The following is a 26,160-nucleotide window of genomic DNA, read 5'->3' on the forward strand; positions in this document are numbered from 1 at the left end:
ATTAGCCCATTGTTTACTCACTCTCCAGACATCCTAGGTGTATATGACTTCCTTCTTTCAGATGAATCCAATCGAAGTTATATTAAAAATTATCCTGGCTCTCCCAAGCTCTATCAGGGCAATGGGTGGGTGTTTCTTTTCAACAATCCAACACAAGTCCAATAAAGTGCATCCATCCATAAAAAAAAAAGTGCCTCACACGACTCCGGGCGGTAAATAAAGGCCTTCTGTAGCGATTTGATGCACATTTGTAAGAAAAATATATTTTTAAAAGATAATAATCACTATAATCTAACTTGCACCAACTGGTCGTACATGGAAGCCCATCCGGGCGGATGATGTAGGACGTCAGCGTTGCACATGCGCCTGTGAGTCTCGTGAAAAACCAACATTTGTTTACAGGAGCAAAGAAAGCAAAGTTTCCTTATTTAGCAAAGGAAAACCAGTCTGCTCTTGGTTTATATTGAAATTCACCAACATTTTTCTTCCCAAATCCTCATTTTGTACTTCTAATATGTGTCTGTTGTTTTGTTTTAATCTCTCCACGGCGCGTTTGCGTTCGTCACTTCTCATCGGCGCATACGCAACGCTGACATTCTACGTCATCCGCCTGGAGCTGCCTCCGTGTACAACCAGTTGGCGCAAGCTAGATTGAAGTGATTATGTTTTAAATATGGATGTTTTTCTTACAAAAATGCTTCAATTCACTACAGGACACATTTATTGCGTGAGACTTTTTATTATGGATTGATGGATGTACTTTAATGGACTTGTTTTGAACTGTTGAAGAGAAGCACCCACCCATTGCCATGATAGAGCTTGGGAGAGGCAGGATCATTTTTAACATAACTCAGATTGGATTCGTCTGAAAGAAGGAAGTCATATACACTTACGATGCCAGGAGGGTGAGTAAATAACAGGCTAATTTTCATTTTTGGGTGAACTAACCCTTTAAAATTAAAGGTGCACCAAGAAATGTTTGTCTGAAAAAATGACAAATATGTCTAAAATGTTTCACACTTTAAATTAAATGAAGCCCCCATCATATCAATGGCACAGAATAGGGTGTTTTATTCATGGGGTGGTTGCCCCTTCAAAGACTCATATGACAAGTAGGTAGGGCTGTCCCCGAATAGTCGAAGATTCGATGCATCGATATGCGGAGCCTGATTCGACCACCGATCTCACAGTCGAATCTTCGCGGGTGAAACGAGCATCATACCATTTTGCCAATATGGGGGTGCTCAATGTCTAATTGCACACAGAACTACTGGTTTTGTACGGTTATATTAAGTTATATACAGCCTTTGATTATGATAATGCAGTAAAAACAAAAGTGAAAAGAAAGAAGCGTTCAGTAAATATTTTTAACGTGTTTGTGAATAATTCCAACCTTTATGCGCCCCCGGCTGCTGCGCCTCGCGTTTTGCAGGAGCGCTCTGAGCGCCTGAAGTTGAAAAAAAAAAAAATCAACTCTGAGCGGAAAAACACCCAACGTCATTCGCGTTCTTTTCCATTGTCCAATCGAATGAATGGAGATGCGGGTCTTCTGTTGTGATGGCGAAAGTTTACCGTTGCTTAAAAAGTCCGGAGACTGCAAGAAATGGAGGAGAAACCTTTGGTGTCTATCGTGGGTAACCCGGAGCTGTATTATTTAGGGTTTCTGCTAATATGACAGTTTACTTAACAGCAAAAAACTAAGTTAGAGCGCTCGCGCTATAATCCTTTGAATTGACTGACAGGACAGCTGTTTTGGTCGTTGCTTAGCAACATAAAAAAACCGCAGCACACTGCTCTTTCATTAAAAGTCACCAAAAAAGGCAGTGCTGTGCGCCTCGCGTTTTTAGAACTAAAAGACGCGTTCTGTGTTTTTATTTAAACCTAAATAAGTTTGTCTGTCAGTTGGCAGGCAGTTTTGGTCGCTTATAAAATAAAATAAAAATAGTTTTACCCTCCTGCTGACTATAGTGTCGTGCCCCTCCCAACCCATTCACACACGCACATAAGATGATTCGACTATCGGTCGACTATAGAAAGATTCGAAAATTCTGATTCGACTATGAAAATTCATAGTCGGGGACAGCCCTACAAGTAGGTAGTAGCAGCCCCTTCGATCTTTGTTGGGGATCACAAATATATGGAAGCCCGTTTCCACTAATGAAAAAAAACTGAAAAAAGGTAATTGCAACTTTCTCACAATTCAAGTTGCACCGCTATTTTTTTTCCTCGCAATTGTGAGTTTACAGCAAACAATTGTGAGAACTTTAAGTGTGAGATATAAAAAAAATGTATTTTTTCCTGCTCAAAATTGGACTTTATAACTCGCAATTGCGAGTTTATATCTCACAATTATGATTTTAAAAAGTCAATTACCTTTTTTTAAATGCAGTGGTGGAAACAGGCCTCCATACCAATAGGCCTTTTAAATAGGATATTTCTAAAGTAGCAACAAAGAAAATCGGGATAATGCTTTATCCATCCCAACATGCTAGATGGAACACTGATGTATATGGACCAAGCAAAGCAAACAAAATAGTACTTGATCTACAAATCATTAATTTGACCTTTTTTTGGAAGTCAAATCAACTAAATAAAAACAACAGACAGTTTGATTATTTTTCAAACAGAGGAAGCCATTAAGAGCTTATCAAAGCCCTAATCTAGTAAACCACCAAGTCCACTATGGAGAGAAAAGGAAAAAATAATTTTGAACACTTCTCTGGTACTACCAAACAAAAGCATTAGACAATTTAAAGTAATAGTTCACCCAAAAATTATTTTTTTGTCTTCAATTACTCACATACATTGTTCCAAACCCGTAAGACCTTCGTTCATCTTCGGAAAACAAATTAAGATATTTTTGATGAAATCTGAGAGCCTTGTGACCCTGAATAGACAGCAATGCCACTACCACGTTCAAGGCCCAGAAAGGTAGTAAGGACAACGATAAAATAGTCCATGTGTCATCAGTGGTTCAACCTTAATGGACCACATGGACAATTTTAACAATGTTCTTACTTCCTTCTATGCAGGGTCAGAAGGCTATCGGATTTCATAAAAAATATCTTAATTTGTGTTTCAAAGATGAACAAATGTCTTACGGGTTTGGAACGACATGAGGGTGAGTAATTAATGACAAAACTTTCATTTTTGGGTGAAATAACCCATTAAAACAGCCATAGCCCACTGAACATCCTTCAACCAATAGCATCTCAGAGTTTTACAGTGGGGCCTGCAAGCAATCTCATGTGTGTGTTTTTGCAGTGACTCAGCTGGGTGTGGATCTGGCTGCACCTTTGTGGTAAATTGGTCTCTGCTTCTCTGCTTAGGTTTGTGTCTGCAAAAACATTACACATAGGAAGCCATAGCCCAAAACCTTGCTCTGCTTAGCTGCACCTGATCGTTAAGACTAAACAGAATAAAGCAAAGAATTTAAAATTCTATTAAAGTCACAGAAATGTGTTTTCCTAGGAAGCTTACAAATCAGGGCCCAATTGCAAGAAACGCCTAAAACTGAGAAACCACTGTTATAATAAAAACAGAACAGAACAGAACTATAAAAAGTGTATTGTAAAGGGGTTTCTTGCAACTAGCTGCAGACCTCTGTTCCAGTCTTGGCGCCCTGAAGTTTGGAGATCCGTAAGTGATTTCCTTCATCATCAAGGGTATTGTTTGCAGGTTAAATGTGTGTGATTGCAGCTCTGTTGTAAAGGTCATAAGCTGCCGGTCTAAAGATTCCCACTGTTCAGCAACGTAATGGAGAAGAGGGGAGACAATTGATTGGTGACTTGTGGAATGAATGCCCACCTCCAACTGTGCCCATCTTGTGTGCGTGCTTTTGTGCTTAAAATAATGCATAAAATATGAAACTCATTACATTGTTTTATATATAACCAAACACTTTACTGAATAATTTTGCAATGACTTTTAATGCAAGCCATGGAAATCCTATGAGACACTGATACAGTTCTCAGCTTCTGGTCTTTAAATAAGCAGTCATTGAAATGTTCCTGCGCAATAATTGGCTAAACTGCTGTGAAGTGTTTGTTTGAAATTCCTCAGGTGGATGCAAGAGAGAGCCCAAAATATTTACAACATTCCTCTTGCCATAATTGGAACGAAGAACTGTGTTTCCAAAACTTCTGTCCTCTCTTCCTTTTTGAAGTGGGTAATTACCCTACAGGGGTCAACAACTGCCCACACAAAGTCCAGGGAATCAAGGACATTGAAGACAGACAGAACTTTGAAACTTTTAAACCAAATAAAGGGAAACTGAATAAGACAGACACACAGAGAAAGAGAAAGAGAGAGTGAGAGAGAGAGAGTTTGTGATAGAGGAGAAGGTATATGCAGAACAAACAGTCAAGTGTCTAGTATGCAAGTCACTGTGCTCCAGCATGTGACAAAAAAACTGACCACACATTCACGGTTCTCTGAGATGCACACACAAACATACACACTAAAGTAATTCACGGCTGAAATTTCTGTAGATTTTCTTAGATTTGAGCTCTAAGGGTCACACACACAGTGTACAATACAGCTGTCACTCTTCTGTGCTTAAAGTTATATCCCTTGGACTAGTAGTGGGCAATATGATCTAAAATCAAAACCTCAATTAATTGAACATTTTACCTCGATTGCAATTAATGAACGATTCTTTTTATTTCTCTTTTTGCCCTCATATTTACAGTGAATCTGACTCATGATCACTGTTGCATGTAATCTTCCTCTCAGCGATCTTGTCCCGTCACTCTATATGTGCAAGTATTTATGCTATGTCCTTACTGGCCACTTACACAGAACACGCCTTAAATGCGAGACGCAGTGCTCAGGAAATTAGGGCTGCACGATAAATCGCATGCGATTGTCAAGCACATCTTGTCCGGTTCTGTAATCAGTAGTAAATCTCAATCACATGCGTGATTTCAAACGGAGCAGCATTTACTACACAGAGCCGTAGTTCACTGACAAGCTACGCAAACCTGCATTCATAATCCCAGACAATATAAGCAATATAATCAACAATATTATTAAATCGTTCTTCTCTGCGATAATTTAAGTTGTTTGCGTACCTTACCAGTGAACTACAGCTCTGTGTATAAAAAATGCTGCTCCTTCTGAAAGCATGTAAAATACCACATTTAATAAGATGTTTTTAGTCCAGACTGACTTCATAATGTCAGTTTGAAATAAAGCCTTCTGTGAGACGATGTGGCTTCTTACTAGGGTTGGGCATCGAGAACCGGTTCCAACTTGGAACCGTTAAAAAAATAACGATGCCATTTGAATTGTTTATAAAATTTGTTTTCGATTCCGATCATCGGTTCCAAACACGCAAGTTTTGGTTCCCATTGTGGCCACCGTATTTCCGGAAGTGCTTGCCGCGCGCTTGTTCAGTTGCAGCTATGTAGCACGGTAAGCGCGCTCAAAAGTGTGGCTTTATTTCACACTAAAAAAGCCTGGGTCGGCACAGTGCAACACATGTGACAAAATGATATCTTGCACGGGAGGATGCACTACGAATATGACGAAACACCTACGCCTGCATGATGTACAAATTAAGGAGTGTAGCGTGTTTGACGTGCTGCGTAGGTCCACTGTCTCGTCCTCCTCGGGCAACCCTGCGCTAACCAACGTTAGTAACGCTACCTCGTCACAACAATCAGGTAAGTGATTGTAGTTTAACAATAAAGCGCTTGACCAAATTTGGTGAACAACAACGTTACTGAAATATTTTTTTCCCTCGTAGATGAATGTAGCGTTATGCAAATTGCCCACGCTAGTAGCAGTCCTAATATTACTGCTGCTAATGCTTACATGGGCTGCAGCTCCTAAAACTAAAACTCATATTGAATCAAAATAAAATTATCCTCTGTGAAATCAAATGAGCCTGTGACATGTTTTGACTCCAGCCCACAAAGAATCGGAATTGAGAATCGAAAAGAACCGAAATCGAAAGGAAGAATCGGAATCGGAATCGTTCAAATCAAAACGATGCCCAACCCTACTTCTTACACAGTCAAAGTCCCTTTAAGACAAGTCATTTCAAATCTCTTTGAATGGGGAAAAATCAAATTCTCCAAAACCGTTTACCAATCTTACGATTACATTTTAAATTTGAAATCACCAATGAAATCTAAATGAAATCTCGGTAGTGATTAAAAAAGCTTGTTTTTGATGCTAGACCAGCCAATGCGTGTTTCTATAGGAACTGAAGCTTCTAACGGCATCTGTAGTGATGCAATGACTTATCTAATCAACAATTGGCTCTTTCATTTAGAAGGCGGGGCTTATTCGCCATATTGGGCGTTAAACTTTCTCCTATTTATAAATAATAGGAGTGCACAGTCTTCCTATATATAAAGTCTTTGGCTGTCTAAAAAGTTTAAATTATTTTACGTTGACACAGCATGTTAAAGGCGCCACTTACATGCGAGACGCTGCAGAAGAAGCAAGTGCAATGATCATACACGTCCGTATAGACCTTTTTCCTGAGTAAACGATGAGCGTCGCCATTACGAATTCTAACATCAGATTGAATGCTTTTCTGTTCCGGTTTCCATAGGAACCCATTCAAATAGCGTTCATCTGTTTTTAATGTAGCTACCGTCCGCTGCTTCGTGTCATCTACACACTCATTAAAGTGAGGCACTGACAACTGACGGTCATTGCGACATTGCCAAGTGATGGCGCTATGGAGCCATGTGCTTTTTAAAAACATTTTAATAGGTTTAACATTAGTTTATTAGCTCGGAATATACCCTAATTTGACTAGAAACAATGCAGACCGGAAATGCAAAGCATTCTTTCAGTTAAGAGTCGGACTTACTTCCGTGTTCATGAAAAACGTCTATAAGGCTGACTAAACATGCAGTAGTATGTTTTTAAAGGGAAAGTATTGATAGGATTAAATGAAATAACCAACATGGGAAAACTATGTTGGTTAGAGGTTCTGAATTTTGGTTTCAATAACTTTTCAATTAATCATCCAGCCCTACTTTGGACAGACAGTATGGAGTCTTGTTACTGAATTATGAACATTCAGTAACAACTACACATAAACATGTCCAAAAAGGATTAATCAAACAGCCATTTGCTCCATCACTGAACAGCAATACCACTAAAAAGATAAAAGGAGTAGGCTTGGGCGGTATTACGGTAATATGGTATACCGCGGGATCTAAAAATAGCAACGGTTTCAGTTTCAATACCGTTATACCGTCATAAAAGAATGCACTTATATATGAGACAAAAAAAAAAAAGCGGCGGCTTCTTTTGAAATATATTTGACGATGTGCCTAATGCGCCCGCTGTGTCCACAGATGCTGCCTGTTCATTCATACGCGAGAGCATGTCAGGCTAGGCACGCAGTGATATAATAATAATTATTATTGATTATTTGAATCAGTAGATTATAACGAAAACAATACCTTAAAAATGAAAAGCAGCAGATTTTTACCATCAGACATTTCTTAAACTGGTGAACCCCTGTAAACTTCAGTCCAAGCATGCGTTTGAATAGTAAGTTCAGAACGGCTCTAATACAGAGAAAACCCGACCGATTTTGTCAGAGATTGCGGAGAGTCGCATCCAGATGTCAGTTATTCTTTTCTGCTTGGATTTGGCTTAAAATCATGAGTGATAAATATAAATGTGCAGCGATGTGCAGATCAGCTGAATCAATCTGCTGTTAAAAATGAACCATCCGTTTCATCAGGATTACAATAGGCTAAGTGTAATATGACGATCATGTGCAGTTATTTAAATCAGAGAAAAATATAGGAGCGGGTGGATAATTTATTTGAATCATCAAGTGACAGCGTGGAGGAGAAAGAGAGAGATGGCGAGTCACGCACCAAGTGACCTGGCGCGCGTTTCCCAAAAGCATCGTTAGCCAACTATGGTGGCAAGTTCCGTCGTTACCAACATAGTTCAAATATTCGGTGTTTCACGACACCAGTTCAAACCAACATTCGCAAACAGCGTCACAATCTATTTCTTCCATTTAAACTAAATATAAATGCTATGTATTTTTGTGCGTCCTCTATAAGCACCGTTTAGGAGTAGTGCGTGTGCATTATGCCTGAGGGAACCCCGGTGTATGACGTAAGAGGGAACCCGTGATGAATCAAACATCAAATAAAGCGTAATGACAGGGGGGAAAGAAATGAGTCATTAGGTGCCATATTCAATATAGCTGCATTTTTTAGATCCCTAATCAGTTAAATAGTTTGGTATTCAGTTTCTTAACGGTATAGGCACAAGCCAACAGTTTGGTGACGCTGTCTGAGCCTTACGTCATTTTTAAATTTTTTATTCACGGTAATACCGTATACCGGGGTAAAATAGGGAGGAGGTTTGACGGTATCAAAATTTGGATACCGCCCAAGCCTAAAAAGGAGGCACAAATACAGAAAGGATTCAAAATGCAAGTTGCTAAAAATGAGTTGCATAACTAAAATGGTCGTCTATTTCACCAGGTATGTCAACTCTAGGGGTGACATCACGTTACCCGTTACGTCGTTTGAGCTGCCTTATTGAGCACAGTGGCACCGAGAACATTATATTTCACACACCGTAAGCTCTTTTATTTTCCAAATGTAATAGGATTAGTCCAACAAATCTTTTCGGTTTCTAATGCATATCGAACCGAAAGCCTCCCACCAGACGGTTCAATACGAATATGTGCATTGTTACAGCCCTAGTAAACTCACATCCTTGTGGTGGTTGAAGTCTTTATTCTTTGTGTAGCAGAAATAGGATTTACTAACCGGTTTGGTTATTTGCTGTTATTTGCAAGCTACTGTAGTAGTTGATTACAAGGGTTAGGTTTAACATGGTTTCACCAGGTTATTTATCAAGTTATGACATTTTGATTGAAAATCATGATTTAAAAAAAGGCATGAATGAATTGTGCACAATTAGATTAAAAATGTGTATTTATACAATAGATAAGGTGAAATTTCAATTCATGACAATTTTAAAGGAGACATCGGATGGCCATTATCCACAAGTTGGTATGATTCTTTAGGGTCTTCATGAAATGTCTGCAACATACTTACATACTAAAACTCCTCAATGGTCATGTAAAACAACACCTTTTAACTTGTCAAAAACAGTTCTATCCACAGCGAACCATTTCGGTGCATGTCTCTTTAAATGATAATGAGCTACTGTTTACCCCGTCCCTCTCTTCCATTTTGTGTGTGTGTATTCAGTGGCAGATTACCATCAAAAAACAAAACAAAAACAAATCCATGTTCTTAGTGGCTCTAATGTTGAGAGACAATGAAGACTCTTCTGTTCACTTTTACATCCAGCTACAAAACACCTACATTGCTTACAAGACATTGTTGCCGATAAAGCTGCTAGAGCGTGGAGAAAACAGCGAACAGCGTACAACTGGTTGAGGACATAAATATGCTAGTATGGGATAGTCCGTCAGTGTTCGTGGGCGGGGCCTGAGCAGTATGATGTCACACTGCTCAGAAAATCAAAATGCCTGTTAAGTGAGGCTGTTTAGGCTTTTTGGGCTTTAAAAAAATTTAAGTGAATGGATTTTTATCATTGTAGGGTGGTTATGTCCACACACTGCTAAGACATTTTTATGCAAACACAATATAAAAGTGAACTTTGCATCTTATGTCCCCTTTAAAACATCTAGATACCTTGGAAAGGATGAGTGGACCAAGGAATGGCAGACTGATATTTCTTTCTTCTATGTGTGCATTATGCTACAGGGCTTAACCATAGGAATGTAATCACAAGTCCTAACGTGTGTGATCATTATGAAACAGCCACTCACTTCTTCAATAGAGTGATTAAAAACGACTTGTACACTACAGACTGCATAAAGCAATTTATAATACTAACCATAACCAGTCAATTCATATGAAATGACCAAAATAATCAAATAATTATAGTCTTCGAGCTGAGCGGTAGTGAAGGCAGCACAGTCTGGTGAAACTGACTCACTAAGACAGACCAGCCCAAGCAGTCTCAGCATTCTCTCTCTGACACACACACACACCACACACAGCTCAGACCTAGAGCCCCAGAAGTCTTGTTAGATGTGTCTTTATATGAGGCTACATATAGTTCTAACACACCTAGGATTTTCATTTAAATACTAATTACAAGCCTGTGCACATGTTGCATGAGACTATCAACTATCACATGGACAAAATATAACAGAAAGCCCATGGTACAAATGCTGATACCAATCTACGCTTTTCTACAAACAAAACACACACTGTTTTTGTGGGGGGGGAAGTCACATTCGATGGCAGCTGTGCTACAAAAAAACTGAAAAATTCAGCCTTTAGAAAGAAGTACTAAAATAGAGATACGAGGATGTTAAACCCGTTTATGTCAACAGATTAAAAGTAAACCAATATCAGACGCATCTAAGCTTAAAATGAGAGGCATTTAAAAATGGCAACAAAAGCTCAAACAAACATCTAAACTGAGTAGATAAAAAAAAAAGACAGCGGAAACAGTGATCAGGAGCCCGAAGGGGAAAGCAATCTCGGACAACCATTAAAAAAAAACGGTGCTATCGATTAACTTGTTTACAGTTTATTGAGCCTTGTCCAGCAATGTGTTGTAGCATCCATTATAAGGCATCTAAAAGCACATCAGAATGTGAGAGGCCCTCCACTGTCCTCAGGAAAAACAGAGAGAACACACAGCCCATTAGCTCCACACAGACAATTAGCTAACAACAGTGACGTACCCTTGCTTTACTATCACAACTACAACTTACACAGTATGATACATGGGATGATGGGAAGTCTCAATTTTGCAGAAAAACCAAAAAGTATACAGTAGCCAACATTTGAAGTGGATCAAAAAAGTTAATCAAAATTGTCCTAAGACAAGAACAGGTATTGTTTTGGTTTTAAGGACAACTTTGATAAAAGGTTTTGATCCACTTCAAATGTTGACTACTGTACTGTATATTGTGTAAAATGACCATTTTCATAACATTTTCCATCAAAATACTATTATACTATACTACTATATGTCCAGATGTTTACTTTTGAGGTTCATATGTACTTTCCATTATTATTAGATTCTTGTTACTGCAATAGAGGGTTTGCACTTTTTTACACAATTCCCAGCAAGCAATAGTCGTCATTTCACCGTCTGGGTTAACTATAAACCCGATATAGTCCGGCTATGTGTAACCCACTTCCAGCCCAAATAACCTTGAATTTGGTTGCATGCCATTTTTTGGCAAAATAACTAGTTAGATGTATGATATTCCATCCTGTAAGCAAACTCAGCAACGTTTACAAGGTTTTATGGTTTAATCATGGTTCAGTTTGGCCAACCATAAACGCCTTTTGTTCCTCAAACAATTTTTTGCACTCTTCCCCTTGATTTGTTATAACTTCAGGCAGTCTATAGTACTCCAAATGTTTTTCCCAGTCCAACTGATTAGTACAGCCCAAAACATGACAGTAATTGACCATTTTCAACTGCAATAATCACCAAAATATGCGAGTTCCATTTGGTTCAGTGGCATTGTTTACATTCTCTGCCTCCAATATGGCTGATTGATGAGGCGTCGTGAAAACACTCTAAATACATTTTGGATATAAAATTACAGTATATTTATTTATTTTTATTTTTTCCACTGACTTTTTCTAATATAAAATTTTCTACAATTAGATTTGGATTATATTGCATTTGATTAGATTTTATGCTTAACTGACATGAAATAATATCACATTTTTTCCACATTCGAATAGGATTGTTCGAAAATTCTAGTTTAAAACATCTTATTGATCTTATTGTGACTCCAATCATTAAGTCCACTTAAATATAAAAGGAAAATATGCAAACGGAAATATCTGTTGATACTTCCATTTATACATAAAATCATATTTTTATAGGTCATGCCTATGCACTAAAAAAAATACAATTTTTTAACTGCAAAAAAATTAAAATAAAACACAAAAACCACTTTTCTCCCCATTTTTCTTTAGTTTTAGGTTAGCAAACATTAGCTCCACTGTCTTATGTACATGCATTACATAATAAAGAAAATAGCTCCTTGTCTTTTTAGGCGAAACTGTCTTTTGAGAATGGTGTAAAATATTCCCATACAATGACTAAACATTACCAAGGCTAGGAAGCCAGGCTGCTCACAATGTCCTCATTCTGCAAATGAACGTCTCAACAGAGGGTGTGAGAATTATGAAGCTGTTATCAATGCACCCCACACACCCTGCTAGCACCAAAATTAGCATCACACAGCTTCACTATCTAAACAACATGTAAAACAAACTAGTCACAACGAACAGGAGATTGATTAAATTAGTGACTGGTAGCAGTATCCAAACAACATAGTTGACAGATGCAGGTCAACAATGTGGAAAGTAAATACAAAAGGCACACTTAAAGGTGCTGTCCTGAGGAATAGCACATTATGCTCTCTATGTTCTGTGTACTTGCTCAAGATACTGTGAAGCTTATGATCATTAGACAGCCTAATCGTCACAGATCAAATTTACTGCAGATCTTCCCTGTAAACAGCTTTAGTTGAGTCATGATGCCTTAACATAAATGTTCCTGTCATATGGGTAGATGACCTATATATATATATATATATATATAGGCAATGACAGATTAACTAAAGCTGAGTCAACTAACCTAAAATACTACTGGTTTGTTGATTTCCTCTCATAACATCCTTTTATAATGTCAACCAATAGCGACAGACTTTCAGACATTTAAATGAAACCAATAGTTTGCAAATGTAGCTCAATCTGGTTAAAAAGTTGAAAAATCAAGTTCATTTGGTTTTCATATGCAACTTTTAACTAATTTCTCCCATAATTATTCATATCCAAAACAAATGTGTCATCAAGCTCTGACGCAGAAACACATTTGAGGAAAAAGCAAAATGCCAATTGTTTTGAGAAGTTAAAAGCCTGGGTTACTTCCTTAAATACAATGGACAGCAACAACACAACACAGTGTTCACGTTTCTTTTGGTTTGTTTTCAAATAAAGAGCGTTATTCATTATACACAATTATCCGCCTGCTCTCCGGGAGCCATGCAGGGGCACATGTGAGAGGAATACTAACTAAAACTTTCTCTAAACCGCTACTGAGCACCTACTTTACCAGCCTGACAACTTGAATGGAAGATTTCCTGGCACGTCTCTGAAGTGAGAAGTTGAGGGAACAAGGAGAACAGCCTCTCCGGGAGCCTTTGAACCAAAATGTCACAGCATACCCCGAGCCCGGTAGCCTCCGGTACGGTTAATGAAGACTTACCGGAGTGTTGGCCCGATGCAGTTAGTGTCTGTGCTCTCAATCTCACGCAGGATTCGCTCGTGCTCTGCCGCTGTCTCGGCGCTCGCCATCTTCCATATCCTCGCGACGCGCTCTAGTCCAGAGAACACAGCGCCCAGAGTGAGAGAGGGGGAAAATACTGGAGCTTTTACTTCCGGTATTACTGCTGAACGACTAATTACAGCAAAATAAGTTTTAGAGTGAACAAAACAACATTGTATTTATTTGCAGTACTTTAATGAATACATAGGAAGGATACATTTCATTTATAAATCCCTTTTTATTATACAAAAAAAACTAGCAAAGAATAAAAAGACAAATAAAGTCAGGCAATTGACTGAAGAAAAGTGATTATATTAATGACTGAATATATTATACTACACGACAACAATTAAGTTAATTATTGCTACCTTGCGTAATATCAACTCAAAACACAATCCCTATATTGCAAGATAGCGACATCTTGTGCTTCATGAACCAAACACATCGTGTTAATGGATAATAGTAGACATGGACTAGGGCAGAACGATATGGCCCAAATTTATATCAGTATATTTCTTAATTTCGGTCAATACGATATCTATATGAACAATATTTAAAAAGCCTCAAACGAACACCCACAAACGGATGTCTGTTCTTACAAACTTTTGGAAAAAGATTTTGGCAAGCCTCTATGATACCTCCTCCTATAAAACTAATACTTTATAAAAAAAAAAAAAAAAACACTACTTAGTGCTGTCAAACGATTAATTGCATACAAAATAATATATGCGTGTACAGGCTACTGTGTATATTTATTATGTAAATATAAATACACACACGGTATTTCATATTATATTTAAATATTTTTAATATATAAACATAACATAATCTTAAATATATAAATGCATGTGTGTGTATTTATATAAATAATAAATATACACAGTACACACAAATATGATACAAACGATGCGATTAATCGCGATTAATCATTTGACAGCACTATTTGTATTTAGCTTTCATACAAAGAAGAAATGTAAAATCACCGTCAAATAAACTTCAGACTCTCAGGCTAATGATACACAGGGCAATTTTGGGCAGTTTTGCTGGGCAACTTTTTTAAGGAATTACAGTTATTGAAAATCACGATATATTGCGATATATTTTGATATTAAATTATTGTCCAGCCCTATCAGGACATAAATGTAACAATGTCAAAAAAATGCATTTGTACGCGGTAGTTTTTTGCATCATTATCATAAAAGCAAACATTTTATGAGTATTTATTTGTTTTCAGTTCCACAATGCACTATAAGCTGTCATCAGTTGCTGAATAAAGACCATTGTCCATAGCAACACTCTATAACTGACCACTCACCCATGAAACAAAAATAAAAACTTTTTTTTCAGCTCATCCAGATTTTGTGTATTCCATGTATTCATTTATTTGGGGTTTTCTGATACTTTCTTTAGGGCCAAAACGTTTTAATAAAAACAATAAAGTGCAGGGCAACGATTAATCGCATCCAAAATAAAAGTTTTTGTTGATATGTGAGTTTACTGTGTATATTTATTAATTATATATAAAGATACACACATACAGCATATATGTGACCCTGCCTGGACCACAAAACCAGTCATAAAGGTAATTTGAATAATAAATTGAATGAAGCTTGAATAATTAAGCTTTCCGTTGATGTATGGTTTGTCAGGATAGGATAATAGTTGGCCGAGATACAACTATTTGGAAATCTAGAATCTGAGGGTGCAAAAAATCTAAATATTAAGAAAATCGCCTTTAAAATTGGCCAAATGAAGTTCTTAGCAATGCATATTACTAATCAAAAATTAGGTTTTGATATTTACAGTAGGAAATTTACAAAAAAATATCTTAATGCTTTTTAATACTTAATTTACTTAATATCTTAATGATTTTTGGCATAAAAGAAAAATCAATAATTTTGACCAATACAATGTATTTTTGGCTATTGCTACAAACTTACCCTTGCTACTTAAGGTTTTGTGGTCCAGCAGGGACACATATTTTGAAAAAACTTTCATGTATTTACATGTAAAAAACATATTTAATATATATAAACAATGTAAAGAAAATCAAGAACAAAAGTGAAAATACATTATCCTGCACTGTGTGTGAGATGGAAGTGAATTGCTGTTGCGCTTCTACTCCACACAGCACGGGTGCGTGACAGGACAGCAGCAGGAATCCAAACAGAGCCAGTCCAAACACCAGAGACCCAGAACACCCGGAAGACTGCACGCAAGACGCCGACAGACTCCAGAAATCGGTAGGTAACTCGATATCTGACTCGATAGTTGGTGTATCAATAATTAAACAATGCACGAAGCGATTTTAAAAACACTTCAAAGCAAGACCGAAACTTTAAAAAGTTAGTAACCCGCAGTCGTCGGACGGTGTAACCTCGTTTCAAATGTTTGGGGTGGCACTGAGCCTCAAAGTTGTTATCAGAAGTATCCCGTTGATCCCTGTTTTCATATCTGATCGTGGGAGAATACAACCGTATCTTAAAACGTTATAATTATAGTTGGCATGATAAAGAACTCGACAAACATATGATAAGTAGTTTAATTTAGTAGAACTAAATTTAAAAAGCCTGATATTAGTAGTGTTATTGTTATGTTTATTGTTGGACAATGAACTGTATTTATCTTAAATCAGCTCGGTGAAATATGTCGGTGTAAGTTTACACTATAAACGATCGTGGCAGTATAGTCTGTCTGAGTTCAGACCATAACATTGTTTTTTTTTTGTGGTGGTGGTGGTGGTGGCTCAAGAGCGAAATGCTGCGCAACAGCGTTGCCTGTATTAATCATGAAGTAATGCACTGTTTGCTTCATCTTTACCAGTAGCTTAAGAGGTTATATGGTTGATCCTTATCCTGACGATAAGAAATTTAATAATGTCAAATATATACAACCATGACTTAGAGACAGAAAAAAATAGTATAGTAGGCAATGGTTTTATTTACTTAAAACAGCTAATTTAGAAATGTGGGTAACACTTTACAATAAGGTTCATTAGTTAAACATTAGTTAATGTATTAACTAACATGAACTAACCATGAGCAATACATTTTTTTACTGTATTTACTAATCTTTATTAACATTAGTTAATGGAAATACTGTTGTTCATTGTTTGTTCATGTTAGTTCACACTGCATTAACTAATGTTAACAAGATTTTAATAATGCATTAGTAAATGTTGAAATTAACATTAACAAAGATTAATAAATGCTGTATAAGTGCAGTCCATTATTAGTTCATATTAACTAATGTGGTTAACTAATGTAAACTAAAGAACCTCATTGTAAAGTGTTACCGAAATGTGCATCAATAAAAATGTAATTAATCAAGTTTTTTTCTTTAACTTGCAGTTTAATCATGGCACAAATGTTCAGTATCTCTGACAATGAGTCGGATACAGAGACGCCAGAAGACCGCGAGGACTCGGGCCAGACCAAAAATAACAGTGGATCACCACAGAGAAAGCAGCATCTCACTATTCCTGATAGGCTGAAAGGTGAGTCAGTCTCAAGGGCCTGTAGGATGGTTACAAGAACACACGTCATTTCTGTTGTATCCTGGATACACAGCACAGCAGACCACAATTACAAGCAAATACAAGAATGTAGTTCATTGCTCAGAACATAATTGTTCATTTGAATAAATTCTGTGTTGGCATTGGTTTTAGCTGTTAAAGGATTAGTTCACCCAAAAACGAAAATTCTGTCATGAATTACTCACCCTCATGTTGTTCCAAACCCTCAAGACCTTTGTTCATCTTCAGAACACAAATTAAGATATTTTTGCTGAAATCCAAGAGCTCTCTTACCCACCATAGACAGCAATGGCCCTACCACATTCAAGGTCCAAAAAGGTACCAAGAACATCGACAAAATAGTCCACGTGACATCATTGGTTCAACTGTAATTTTCTGAAGCTACGAGAATATTTTTGTTGCACAAAAAACTGAAATAACAACTTTATACATGGATTGTTTTGTCAATGTCTTGGTACCTTTCTAGACTTTGAATGTGGTAGGACACTTGCTGCCTATGGAGAGATTTCTACTCTCAGATTGCATCAAAAATATTTTAATATGTATTCCGTAGATGAACAAAGGTTTTACTGCTTTGGAACGACATGAGGTTGAGTAAAACATGACAGAATTTTTATCTTTGGGTGAACTATCCCTTTAAAGCCAATAATTAAATAATCAGTATTTCATATGAAGAAATACTTTTAAATGTATACTAAGGTAACATCTGATCTGATCAGGCAAGTGTCATTCAACATCAAATGTCATTGTAGGAGAACAACTAGTGAGACAAAGGAATCTTTCGATGAATGACGAGGACCTGTTGGAGACCGGGGCAGCAGATGGCGACGATTTGGTTGGAGGTGATCCTTTCAGGCCTCGATCTCGCTCTGCACCTCCTGCTTTGTGGGCAGCTAAGAAATACGGCCAACAGCTAAGGAGAATGAGTGACGAATTTGACATCCTTCTTGATAAAGGGGTAAGGAAACAATTTTTGGGGATAATTTAGACTATTAAAAAAATATACACTAGTTCCATTAAAGGAGACCTATTATGCTCTTTTTTACAATATGTTATATAAGTCTCAGGTGTCCCAAGAATGTGTCTGTAAAGTTTTAGCTTAAAATACACAGATCATTTATTATATCATTTGTTTCCACGCCAAATGCTTTCGTGCATGATCCTTTAAATGCAAATGAGCTGCTGCTTCCTGTCCCCTTTTCCAGAATAGGGCTGTGCCTTTACAGCCTGTATCATGCTGAAATCATGTGTTTTAAAATATCTTAGTTTAAACTTCTGAGCCGCTTTCTGCGCACAGAAAGCGGCTGTCACACAGCGTGTGAATACTAAATTAAACTCATCTTTCATGTCTTATTGCGCTTAAACTGTCAAATACATACAAGTTTATGTTAAACCCACAGGAGTTGCAAAAACATTTATGTCAGTGAAAGTAAACATCTGGAAAAGAAATCGTAAGAAATAGCAGCAAAATATACAGTAAATAAATGAATAAATCCACTGCTGTCTTGTCTCCTCTGAGGCTGGGACTCTAAATAGTGCTTTGCTCGAACTTTTGCTATCACGTAAGAACTGGTACACCATTGTTGCTTGCAGAAATTTTTTTTGGCGCTATGGGTGAAAACGTGCAGATTAATGGGCGAAAATATTATAAGATCCCTTAACACGTCACAGGGTTAGCGAAATCTTTTTTCTAACTTTTTTTCGCTTGTTTTTCACATGCTTGCAGAAACAGCCTTACCAAAACAAAGCTACTGGGTTGTCCTTTTTCATGTTTTCTTGGATGGTAGATGCACTGGGGACCCGATTATAGCACTTAAACAAAAAAAGAGTCAGTTTATGCTACTTATTAAACAATGAAAAATTAAGTGTTTTTCTCATCTTAAATCTTCTACAGATGAAGAGGGTGAAGAGTGCAGGAACAACACGTCAGATGCGGCAATCCCCCAGCTGGTTGGCCTTTCTTTGGAGTCACAAAGAGTCTGATGCTGAGACGCGCCCCGCAGAGTGATTGACAGTGAATGAATAATGGAAGAAGAGAGAAAAGAGGACTACTGTACATAACAATTAGTCGCAGAAAAAATGGATGCGCTGCTGTGAAGAGAAGGAACAAGTCCATTGACTGGTTTTAAACCTTTTAAATGAACTGCACTGGGACCCTTGACTGTTAAAAAGCATGATCGGTTTCTCGCTGGCATGTGCTAGCCCACAATGATGACAAAACTGGAGAACTCTGGGAATATTATGCAGTAAATATCATGAATGTGAGAAAGCTGATTATCAGCTTGCTCAAAACATAGACTTTCTGTCATTCTGCCACATCTTTTTTTTGCGATTCAGATTAAATGTTTTTTAACAAAACCACATCAAAAAGAAGTTGAAGGTATTTTATTATTCATCACCTTTTAATACATTTTTTAACAATATTTTTAAACCGTCAGATTGTACACAATCTGTTTTTACTGTAAAGGGACTTTGGCCACTTTGTAGAGTCCTTTTGCTTTATTACCATATCTGAGTCATAAAAAAACTCTTGGAATCTACAACCAACAGCAATAATAAGCAGAAGAACCCAAAATCCAAGGTTGGGTCTAAATTACCAAACCAAGAGAGCAGGGGACACAATCTTTACTGGTATTACTTGAAAATGACAGTTTTCCAATGCCTTGTAACTTTTTTGTAATTAATTAAAAACATTTTTTAGCTATTGTTTGTAACCAATATAACCTAATAAACAAATAAATCTAATAAATCACTTTTAGCACGGGTTGTTCTTCTCTCCAAAGCATAAAATGTACTGTTCTTCATGTAACAGAATTTGGCAACATATCAAACTGCAGCGGTTTACTTGTGCATTAGTCATACTCTACTCTTTTGTTTTATCTGAACTGCACCAGAAATTGTAAACAGAGGTTGAACTTGGACATACAGCTTAAAAAACACTCCTGCCGGTATTACAGAGTTAGCCAACCAAGTATTCTCTATGAGTATTTGCTAATACTTCAAAACATACAGTAGCAAGCTAACCAATAAAGAGTCATGTAGGTTATGCTATGGAACATAAATTTGTAAAGGTTAACAACCTTGGAATTTTTGGAGTTTTTGTCAATGAGTTGTCTTTAAGACACTTGTGTTGGATCCCAGCAGAACTTCTCTCCACAATCAAGAGCAGAGAGCCTTTCCATGTCCTCCTCGCAAATGTCAAAGTCAAACAGACGCCCATTCTCCTCCACACGTTCTGGCTGACATGATTTGGGTAGTACTGGAATTTTCTGTTGTACGGCCCACCTCAACAAAACTTGAGCTGACGTCCTCCCATACTTTTTTGCTAAATCCAGAACCACTTTGTTTGATAGTAGAAGGCCTGTTCCAAGAGACGAGTATGCCTGAAAACACACTCCACTTTCCTTACAAAGTGCCCTCAGGTCCTTCTGAACCAGCTTTGGATGGAACTCCACCTGAAGAACTGCTGGTGGCACTTTACAACTCTTCAGCAGCTCCCGCATGTGATCTACAGTGTAATTAGACACCCCAATGGCCCGAAATTTTCCTTCTGAGAAGAACTCCTCCAAAACTGTCCAGCTTTGAGCACGGTTTTCAGGGTTTCGTTTATCCCCCACTTGTAGCCCCTGTGTACCTGGCCAGTGAATGAGATATAGGTCAATGTAGCCCAATCCCAACTGCTCAAGGCTTCTCAAGCAACCATCTCTGGCTTTGGAGCCCTGATCTTTGGGACCCAGTTTACTAGTAATAAAAACATCCTCTCGTGAGAGGCCATGCTTGGGTAGCAGGCAATGGAGGGCATGACCTAAATGTGCTTCATTACGGTACACCGCAGCGGTGTCAAAGGCACGATAACCAGCTGTCAAAGCAGCATCCACAGCATTATAAGTGTCCTCTTGACCCTGCAAACGGAAAGTGCCCAGTCCCAACAGAGGCATCCGAGTCCCAGTGTTGAGAAGTACAGATGGCTGGGGCTCAGTCATTTGGAGAGACTATGAAAGCTGGGCATAAAGATGAAGTGATGAAACGTGGGCATTAGATTTAATCAAGAAAATATGTGCATTGAGAAGATAAAATTGGAGTAACACGGAGTACTAAACTCACCCTGCAGGTTTTTTGAAAATGAAAAGACAAACAGTCGCCAGTGATTCCACACGGTCAATGTTCAATAATCTGTTCCACGTAAATAACAATACTAATTTATCTACGTTCTACCTGTAACGTGTCGGAGATGAACTTTCTCACACAGTCTTATGTCAGCTGCTGTTTCACAACCCGCTCAACCTAACATGATCATGTGACAAAAGAGGGCGGAACATATTTCTGCGGTTTCAACTCTCGTCACCATAGAGATAGCGGCGGTTTTGCGTCTTACTGGATGTCGCATTTGACCAATCAGCGTTTGTTGTCATGACCTGAAGGCGGGAGCTATTTTCAGCGTTCTAAAATAGTTGGCGCGAAATATTTGAGTCGTTACGGTAATTTATACTTTTGCCTCTGGGAAAAAGTTTATTAACCATGTCATTTCCATTTATAAAGTAAAAAATTTAAACGCTAAATTCTATATTAGTTTTATAAATTACAGAAACTCAGGATATTGGTCATTTATAGCTAGCTGGAGTCGTTTCTGTAAACTATACACTTTTAAACATAAAACATGTGTTTATAAAATAGGTAATACTAATTTTGTTGTTGTTGAAGAAGTGAAGGTTCCGTTTATACTTTTATTAGAGGAACAATGTCAATCCGGGCCTTTTCCTTCCCTGTACCTGAGGCCAGATTTTTTCAGGTTGGACAACAAGTTTTCAAATTCAAGATAAGACGAGGAGACATGAGCAGGCAAGCTTATTTTATATTTTTAATATAAAGTATACTATATTACTCTGAAAATACCTTTTTATGCAATATACCTTTGATATTAGACACAGAAAACTGTCATTCCTCCTCTTATGAAAATTAACCATGGTTTTATTACCGGTATAGTAAAATTGGAGTAACCATGTTTTTTTGGCATATTGACTACCATTGGTATAACCAGTTTTACTACAAATACCATGGTTACACTATGGTTAGTGTAGTAAATCCATGGTTAATTTTCGTAAGGGTGTAGAAATGTCTGATTTGGATATTGTCTTTTACAGCTTCAATGAGGAAGACATGCTGTCTGGGCCGCTAGTCAGTGAAGAGCTGGAGGTTTTTATAAGAACAGAATTATCATTTTGGATTTATTTCCTAAAACATGGGACGATTTCATTCCTAACATGACTTTTGTTTTGTAGAATGCTGTGCGTGCAGTACTTGAAAATCTGGATAGTCTTCACCCCTTCACCACCCAGCATTTCAACATTTTTCCCTGTATGCTTCTCTGAATATGACTTTAAAAGGGGAAGTTTACTCAAAAATGAAACTGTCATTCCAAACCTGTAGAGCTGTTATGATTCTCCTGCAAAACACAGAAGACGTTTTGAAGAATGTCAGGACCCAAATAGTTGCGGTTCTATTGAATGAAAAAAAAAATCACTAAGACTTTTTTAAATTACATTTTTATGTTCCACAGAAGAAAAAAAGTTATATATGAGGTTAAGTAAATGATGACCGAAGTTTCATTTTTGTTGAACTATCCCTTTAAACATAGGAAAGAGCTCAGTCAACGGGGAGGCTTGACTTGACTTAAGTCATTTTAATCAAAACTGAACTGTTGCAAACAGTGTTGGGGGTAATGCATTACAAATAAAGCAAGTTACTTAATTAGATGACTTTTTCCAAGTAACTAGTGAAGTACAAGGATATTTCCAAGAAAATATCCAAGTTACTTATAAAATAAGTAAAGCCAATTACTTTCCCATTTATTGACAGTGCGCTGTGTACACATGGTGTTTACTGTAGTTCTAGACTAAATGTGAACATGCATTTACTCATCTCATCTCATCTCACAAAAACAGATTCAGTATGCTTCCAAATGAATAGGAACAATGAAATACAAACTCAGAATCACAATTAAAGCAAATCTGCAATAATTAAATATGTTAAATAATACAAATATCTTTTATGTATTTAATCCCATTTTATTCACTTTCGATGATCCAATTCAACAATACTAATAAGCAAAAATGACTAGATAAACAAACTGTACAGACGTGAATTTACTTTTCCTTCAGCCTGAGGCTTGTTCATTTCACTTTTGGTGTGTGAAAAGGCTTTTACATTTGCTAACACTAGAACTTTTTATATTAAAAACAAACAAGCAAGCCCTGCCTAGACTTAAAAAGTAATGCAAAAGTAACATAACGCATTACTTTCTCATAAAAATGTAACTGAGTAACGTAATTAGTCACTTTTTTAGAGAGTAACACAATATTGTAATGCATTACTTTTTAAAGTAACTTTCCTCAACATTGGTTGCGAAAAAAAAGCGTTGCATTCAGAGTCAGTTAAACTAAAAGTGGTAACTATAATCTATACAAATGCCATTACTTCCCTTGACAACAGACCACACTTACAGACAAAAGTAAATGGGAACAAGTGTCCAAAATGAAGTTTACAAAGGACGGTGTAAAACTGTTTCCGTACCCCTTCATTATCACACTGTATGTGGAGTATCGTGAACCAGCCTTTCCATATGCAGGTGGGAGTCCTCTCAATCTCAGTCTTTCACTATGACATCTACTTTAAATGAACTTTGTCTTTGTCTCTTGTTCAGCAGTGAAAAGTACCAATGCGTGGAACACACCGGTGAGTAATTTCTTGAGTTATGATGAAAGTTTTATCATTGTTTTGTGGTTGATTTCTTATTTAAACCTGAAAGAGTTCCACGCATAAGGTCTTGTGATGGTGCTCGTTCTTGATTCCTATCATTGTGATTGTCAGAAGCTGACAGAAGTAAATGTAAATGTCCACAGGAGAAACTGTCTATATCAGAAAGTCCAAGGTGTGCTAGTGAGCCAAAGAGGACAGACCAAACCACTGCAATGGATCATCCAGAAGAGGGCACTATGAACCAAGACAAGCATAATAAACTAACCACAGAGTGCTTTCAGTAAGTGTGTTGGTGTGCTGCATGAGGTAATAAATCAATGTCAATTCTTGTCCTTCGCCTATGCAAATCTGTCTTTCCCTCATAGTCAATTTAGTTATTTTTATTCCAACGCTTGTAGTCTCATGTCTGTACTTCCTCAAAGTCCTTGCTGAATCCATAATGTCACATAATTGGAAGTAAAATAATGAATAATGAAGTAATAAAAACAGGCCCAAACCATCTCATGACTCACATACAGTAAACAGATGCCAATCATTTAAATAGATGCCAATCATTCGCAGTGATGATGAAACCAAGTTGAACCATACAGTTATAGGATGGTGTTTATGAATACTTTTCATGGGACCTATCTGTTAGACAGACACAAGGAAACATTTGTGGGATTTTCCAGTTTGTTTTCAGTGATGGTTGATAAGCTGATAAGATTGGTGACCCGAGTGATGAGGTGTTGAGTCACATACAGCAGTTATGAAACAGCAGAGCAGAGGAGCCTGAGCATGGGGCGCCATCTCAATGAAGCTGTCACTCAATCAGCAGGCAGAACATAATAATTTAGCTGTTAAAATAACATCCCATCTCGTCCAATTCCTCCGCATAGAAAGAGATGCGCAAATCAATAAGCCAGCGGAGAACAGAATTTGACATGTACTTTTAATTCCGTCATGTCCTCATTTTGTTTGTGGTGGGCGATGAGAAAATAATGATGTTGGTTCATTCTAGTGAGGGCTCCAGTAATTCAGTGGAGTTTACACAACTCACCTACTGCTGAATCAAAAATAGATGTCTTTTCACAGGGATTTTGTGTGTATGTGTGCACGTCCTCGGGCTCGTACGCTTACAGACTTGCCTAAAACAGGTCTTTTGTTTTTATGTTAAATGTGCTGGAAAAGGGAACAGGAATTAGATATGTCAAAAAAAGAGAACAAATAGATCTTTCTCTCTTTCAGGGAGTCCCCTTCCTCGGCCAATGGTGCAGAAGCGATGGTTTGTGGCAGTGAGGTTAGTGTATGAGCGTGTGTTTTGGGATGCCAGTTTTTCTCTTCATCACTCACACACACACACACACACACACACACACACTGTCTCAATTGTTAATCATTTTTAATTGCCCCTGCAGGGTGCACAATCTGACATATTAGCTCATTCAGGTGGCATAACTACTCTATTATGTTAATTATAGAAGCTGATAAAAATAAAAAACCTGTTTCAGGTACTTTTCATTTGTGAGCACATCCATCTTTGGCATGTTCTTCATTTCTCTCTCTTGTTTCTATTCTGTTGTAGACTCATGCTGATTCACATATGACTTGTCTACCAGCACCAGATGTGCATGATGGTAAATTGCATATTCTTTACTCATATTCTTTGTAATTCTATACTCATTTTAGTGATAATTTAAAAATGACTAGCTCAAATAATTTAAGTAGAATTGTGCCTTTAGAATCCCTCAATCCTTAATCCTTCCATTTAGAATCTTGCTCACATTTTTTATCTGCTATTAGTTATCAAAGCACTACTCTTTTTGAGGTTTAAAGGGATAGTTCATCCAAAAATGAAAATTCTGTCATCATTTACTCACCCTCGTGTCGTTTCAAATCTTTCTTTCTTCTGTTAAGCACAAAAGAAGATATTTTGAAGAATGCTGGTAACCAAACAGTTGACGGTAACCATTGACTTCAATCTTATGGAAAAAATACTATGGAATTAAAGACTGTCGTCAACTGATTGATTGATAAAAAATTCACAATTTATTTGCAATTGAATTAATTCTATTCGTTTTTGATTCAAAAGCTTGCGATTCGGTTCGATTTCAAATTCAATTCGATATCAGGTTTTCTTTTATTTGCTAAAGAAAAAAAAAACCTTGACTTATGCTGTAAAATATACATTATTATAATACTGAAGGTTAAAATTAACTGATTTGTATACAAACATTTAAACTACACTCAATTAAGTTTTTATAATAATAAAGTTACAATTACATATATTACTACTCCAATATGTTTTTTGAATTATAAATGTTTAAATGGTGGCTGTCATAACAACTTGACAGATTTGTTCAAACATAAATGAAACATTGAAGATCAGTAAAAATTATAATGAATATGTTATATATACCCTATGGTGCATATATTTAGCAAGAGCTCCACTCTAGAGAGGTAAATGTGACGTTACATGACATTGTTTACAAGCTGTTATAGACGTCTTTGCACGGTTAAAACACAGATTGAGTGATTAC

At 37.1% G+C, this 26,160-nt stretch overlaps 3 protein-coding genes across 3 annotated transcripts in view; 1 reads left to right on the top strand and 2 right to left on the bottom strand.

Annotated features, from left to right (window-relative positions):
• The window catches only part of exoc6b (exocyst complex component 6B), a 114,680-nt gene extending 101,274 nt beyond the window's left edge, over positions 1–13,406 (bottom strand). The window contains exon 1 of the mRNA XM_073836269.1: positions 13,291–13,406. Within this exon, the coding sequence (XP_073692370.1) occupies positions 13,291–13,379 (89 nt within the window). The 5' untranslated portion in view covers positions 13,380–13,406. The remainder of the gene's footprint in view (positions 1–13,290) is intronic.
• A 2,123-nt stretch (positions 13,407–15,529) lies between these two features.
• Positions 15,530–19,974, top strand: badb (BCL2 associated agonist of cell death b). The gene is made up of 4 exons (XM_073837190.1): positions 15,530–15,593; positions 16,701–16,846; positions 17,638–17,843; positions 18,780–19,974. Exons 2-4 carry the CDS (start codon positions 16,708–16,710, stop codon positions 18,891–18,893), a joined length of 459 nt encoding a protein of 152 aa, XP_073693291.1. The 5' UTR covers positions 15,530–15,593; positions 16,701–16,707; the 3' UTR covers positions 18,894–19,974.
• LOC141332096 (glyoxal reductase) lies at positions 19,256–21,167 on the bottom strand. The gene is made up of 2 exons (XM_073837189.1): positions 20,990–21,167; positions 19,256–20,886 (listed from the first exon to the last, which is right to left on the bottom strand). The coding sequence occupies exon 2, from the start codon at positions 20,866–20,868 to the stop codon at positions 20,002–20,004; it is 867 nt and encodes a 288-aa protein (XP_073693290.1). The 5' UTR covers positions 20,869–20,886; positions 20,990–21,167; the 3' UTR covers positions 19,256–20,001.
• Between the last annotated feature and the right edge of the window lie 4,993 nt (positions 21,168–26,160).

This window comes from Garra rufa, chromosome 3 (genome assembly GCF_049309525.1).
Source record: "Garra rufa chromosome 3, GarRuf1.0, whole genome shotgun sequence".
In the NCBI taxonomy this organism is placed as follows: Eukaryota; Metazoa; Chordata; class Actinopteri; order Cypriniformes; family Cyprinidae; genus Garra; species Garra rufa.

Excerpts from the sequence above, each read along its gene's own strand:
- badb (XM_073837190.1), top strand. The coding sequence starts at position 16,708 with ATGGCACAAATGTTCAGTATCTCTGACAATGAGTCGGATACAGAGACG. Across the intron at positions 16,847-17,637 it reads TATTCCTGATAGGCTGAAAG|GAGAACAACTAGTGAGACAA; the intron begins GTGAGTCAGTCT and ends ATGTCATTGTAG. Across the intron at positions 17,844-18,779 it reads ACATCCTTCTTGATAAAGGG|ATGAAGAGGGTGAAGAGTGC; the intron begins GTAAGGAAACAA and ends AATCTTCTACAG.
- LOC141332096 (XM_073837189.1), bottom strand. The coding sequence starts at position 20,868 with ATGACTGAGCCCCAGCCATCTGTACTTCTCAACACTGGGACTCGGATG.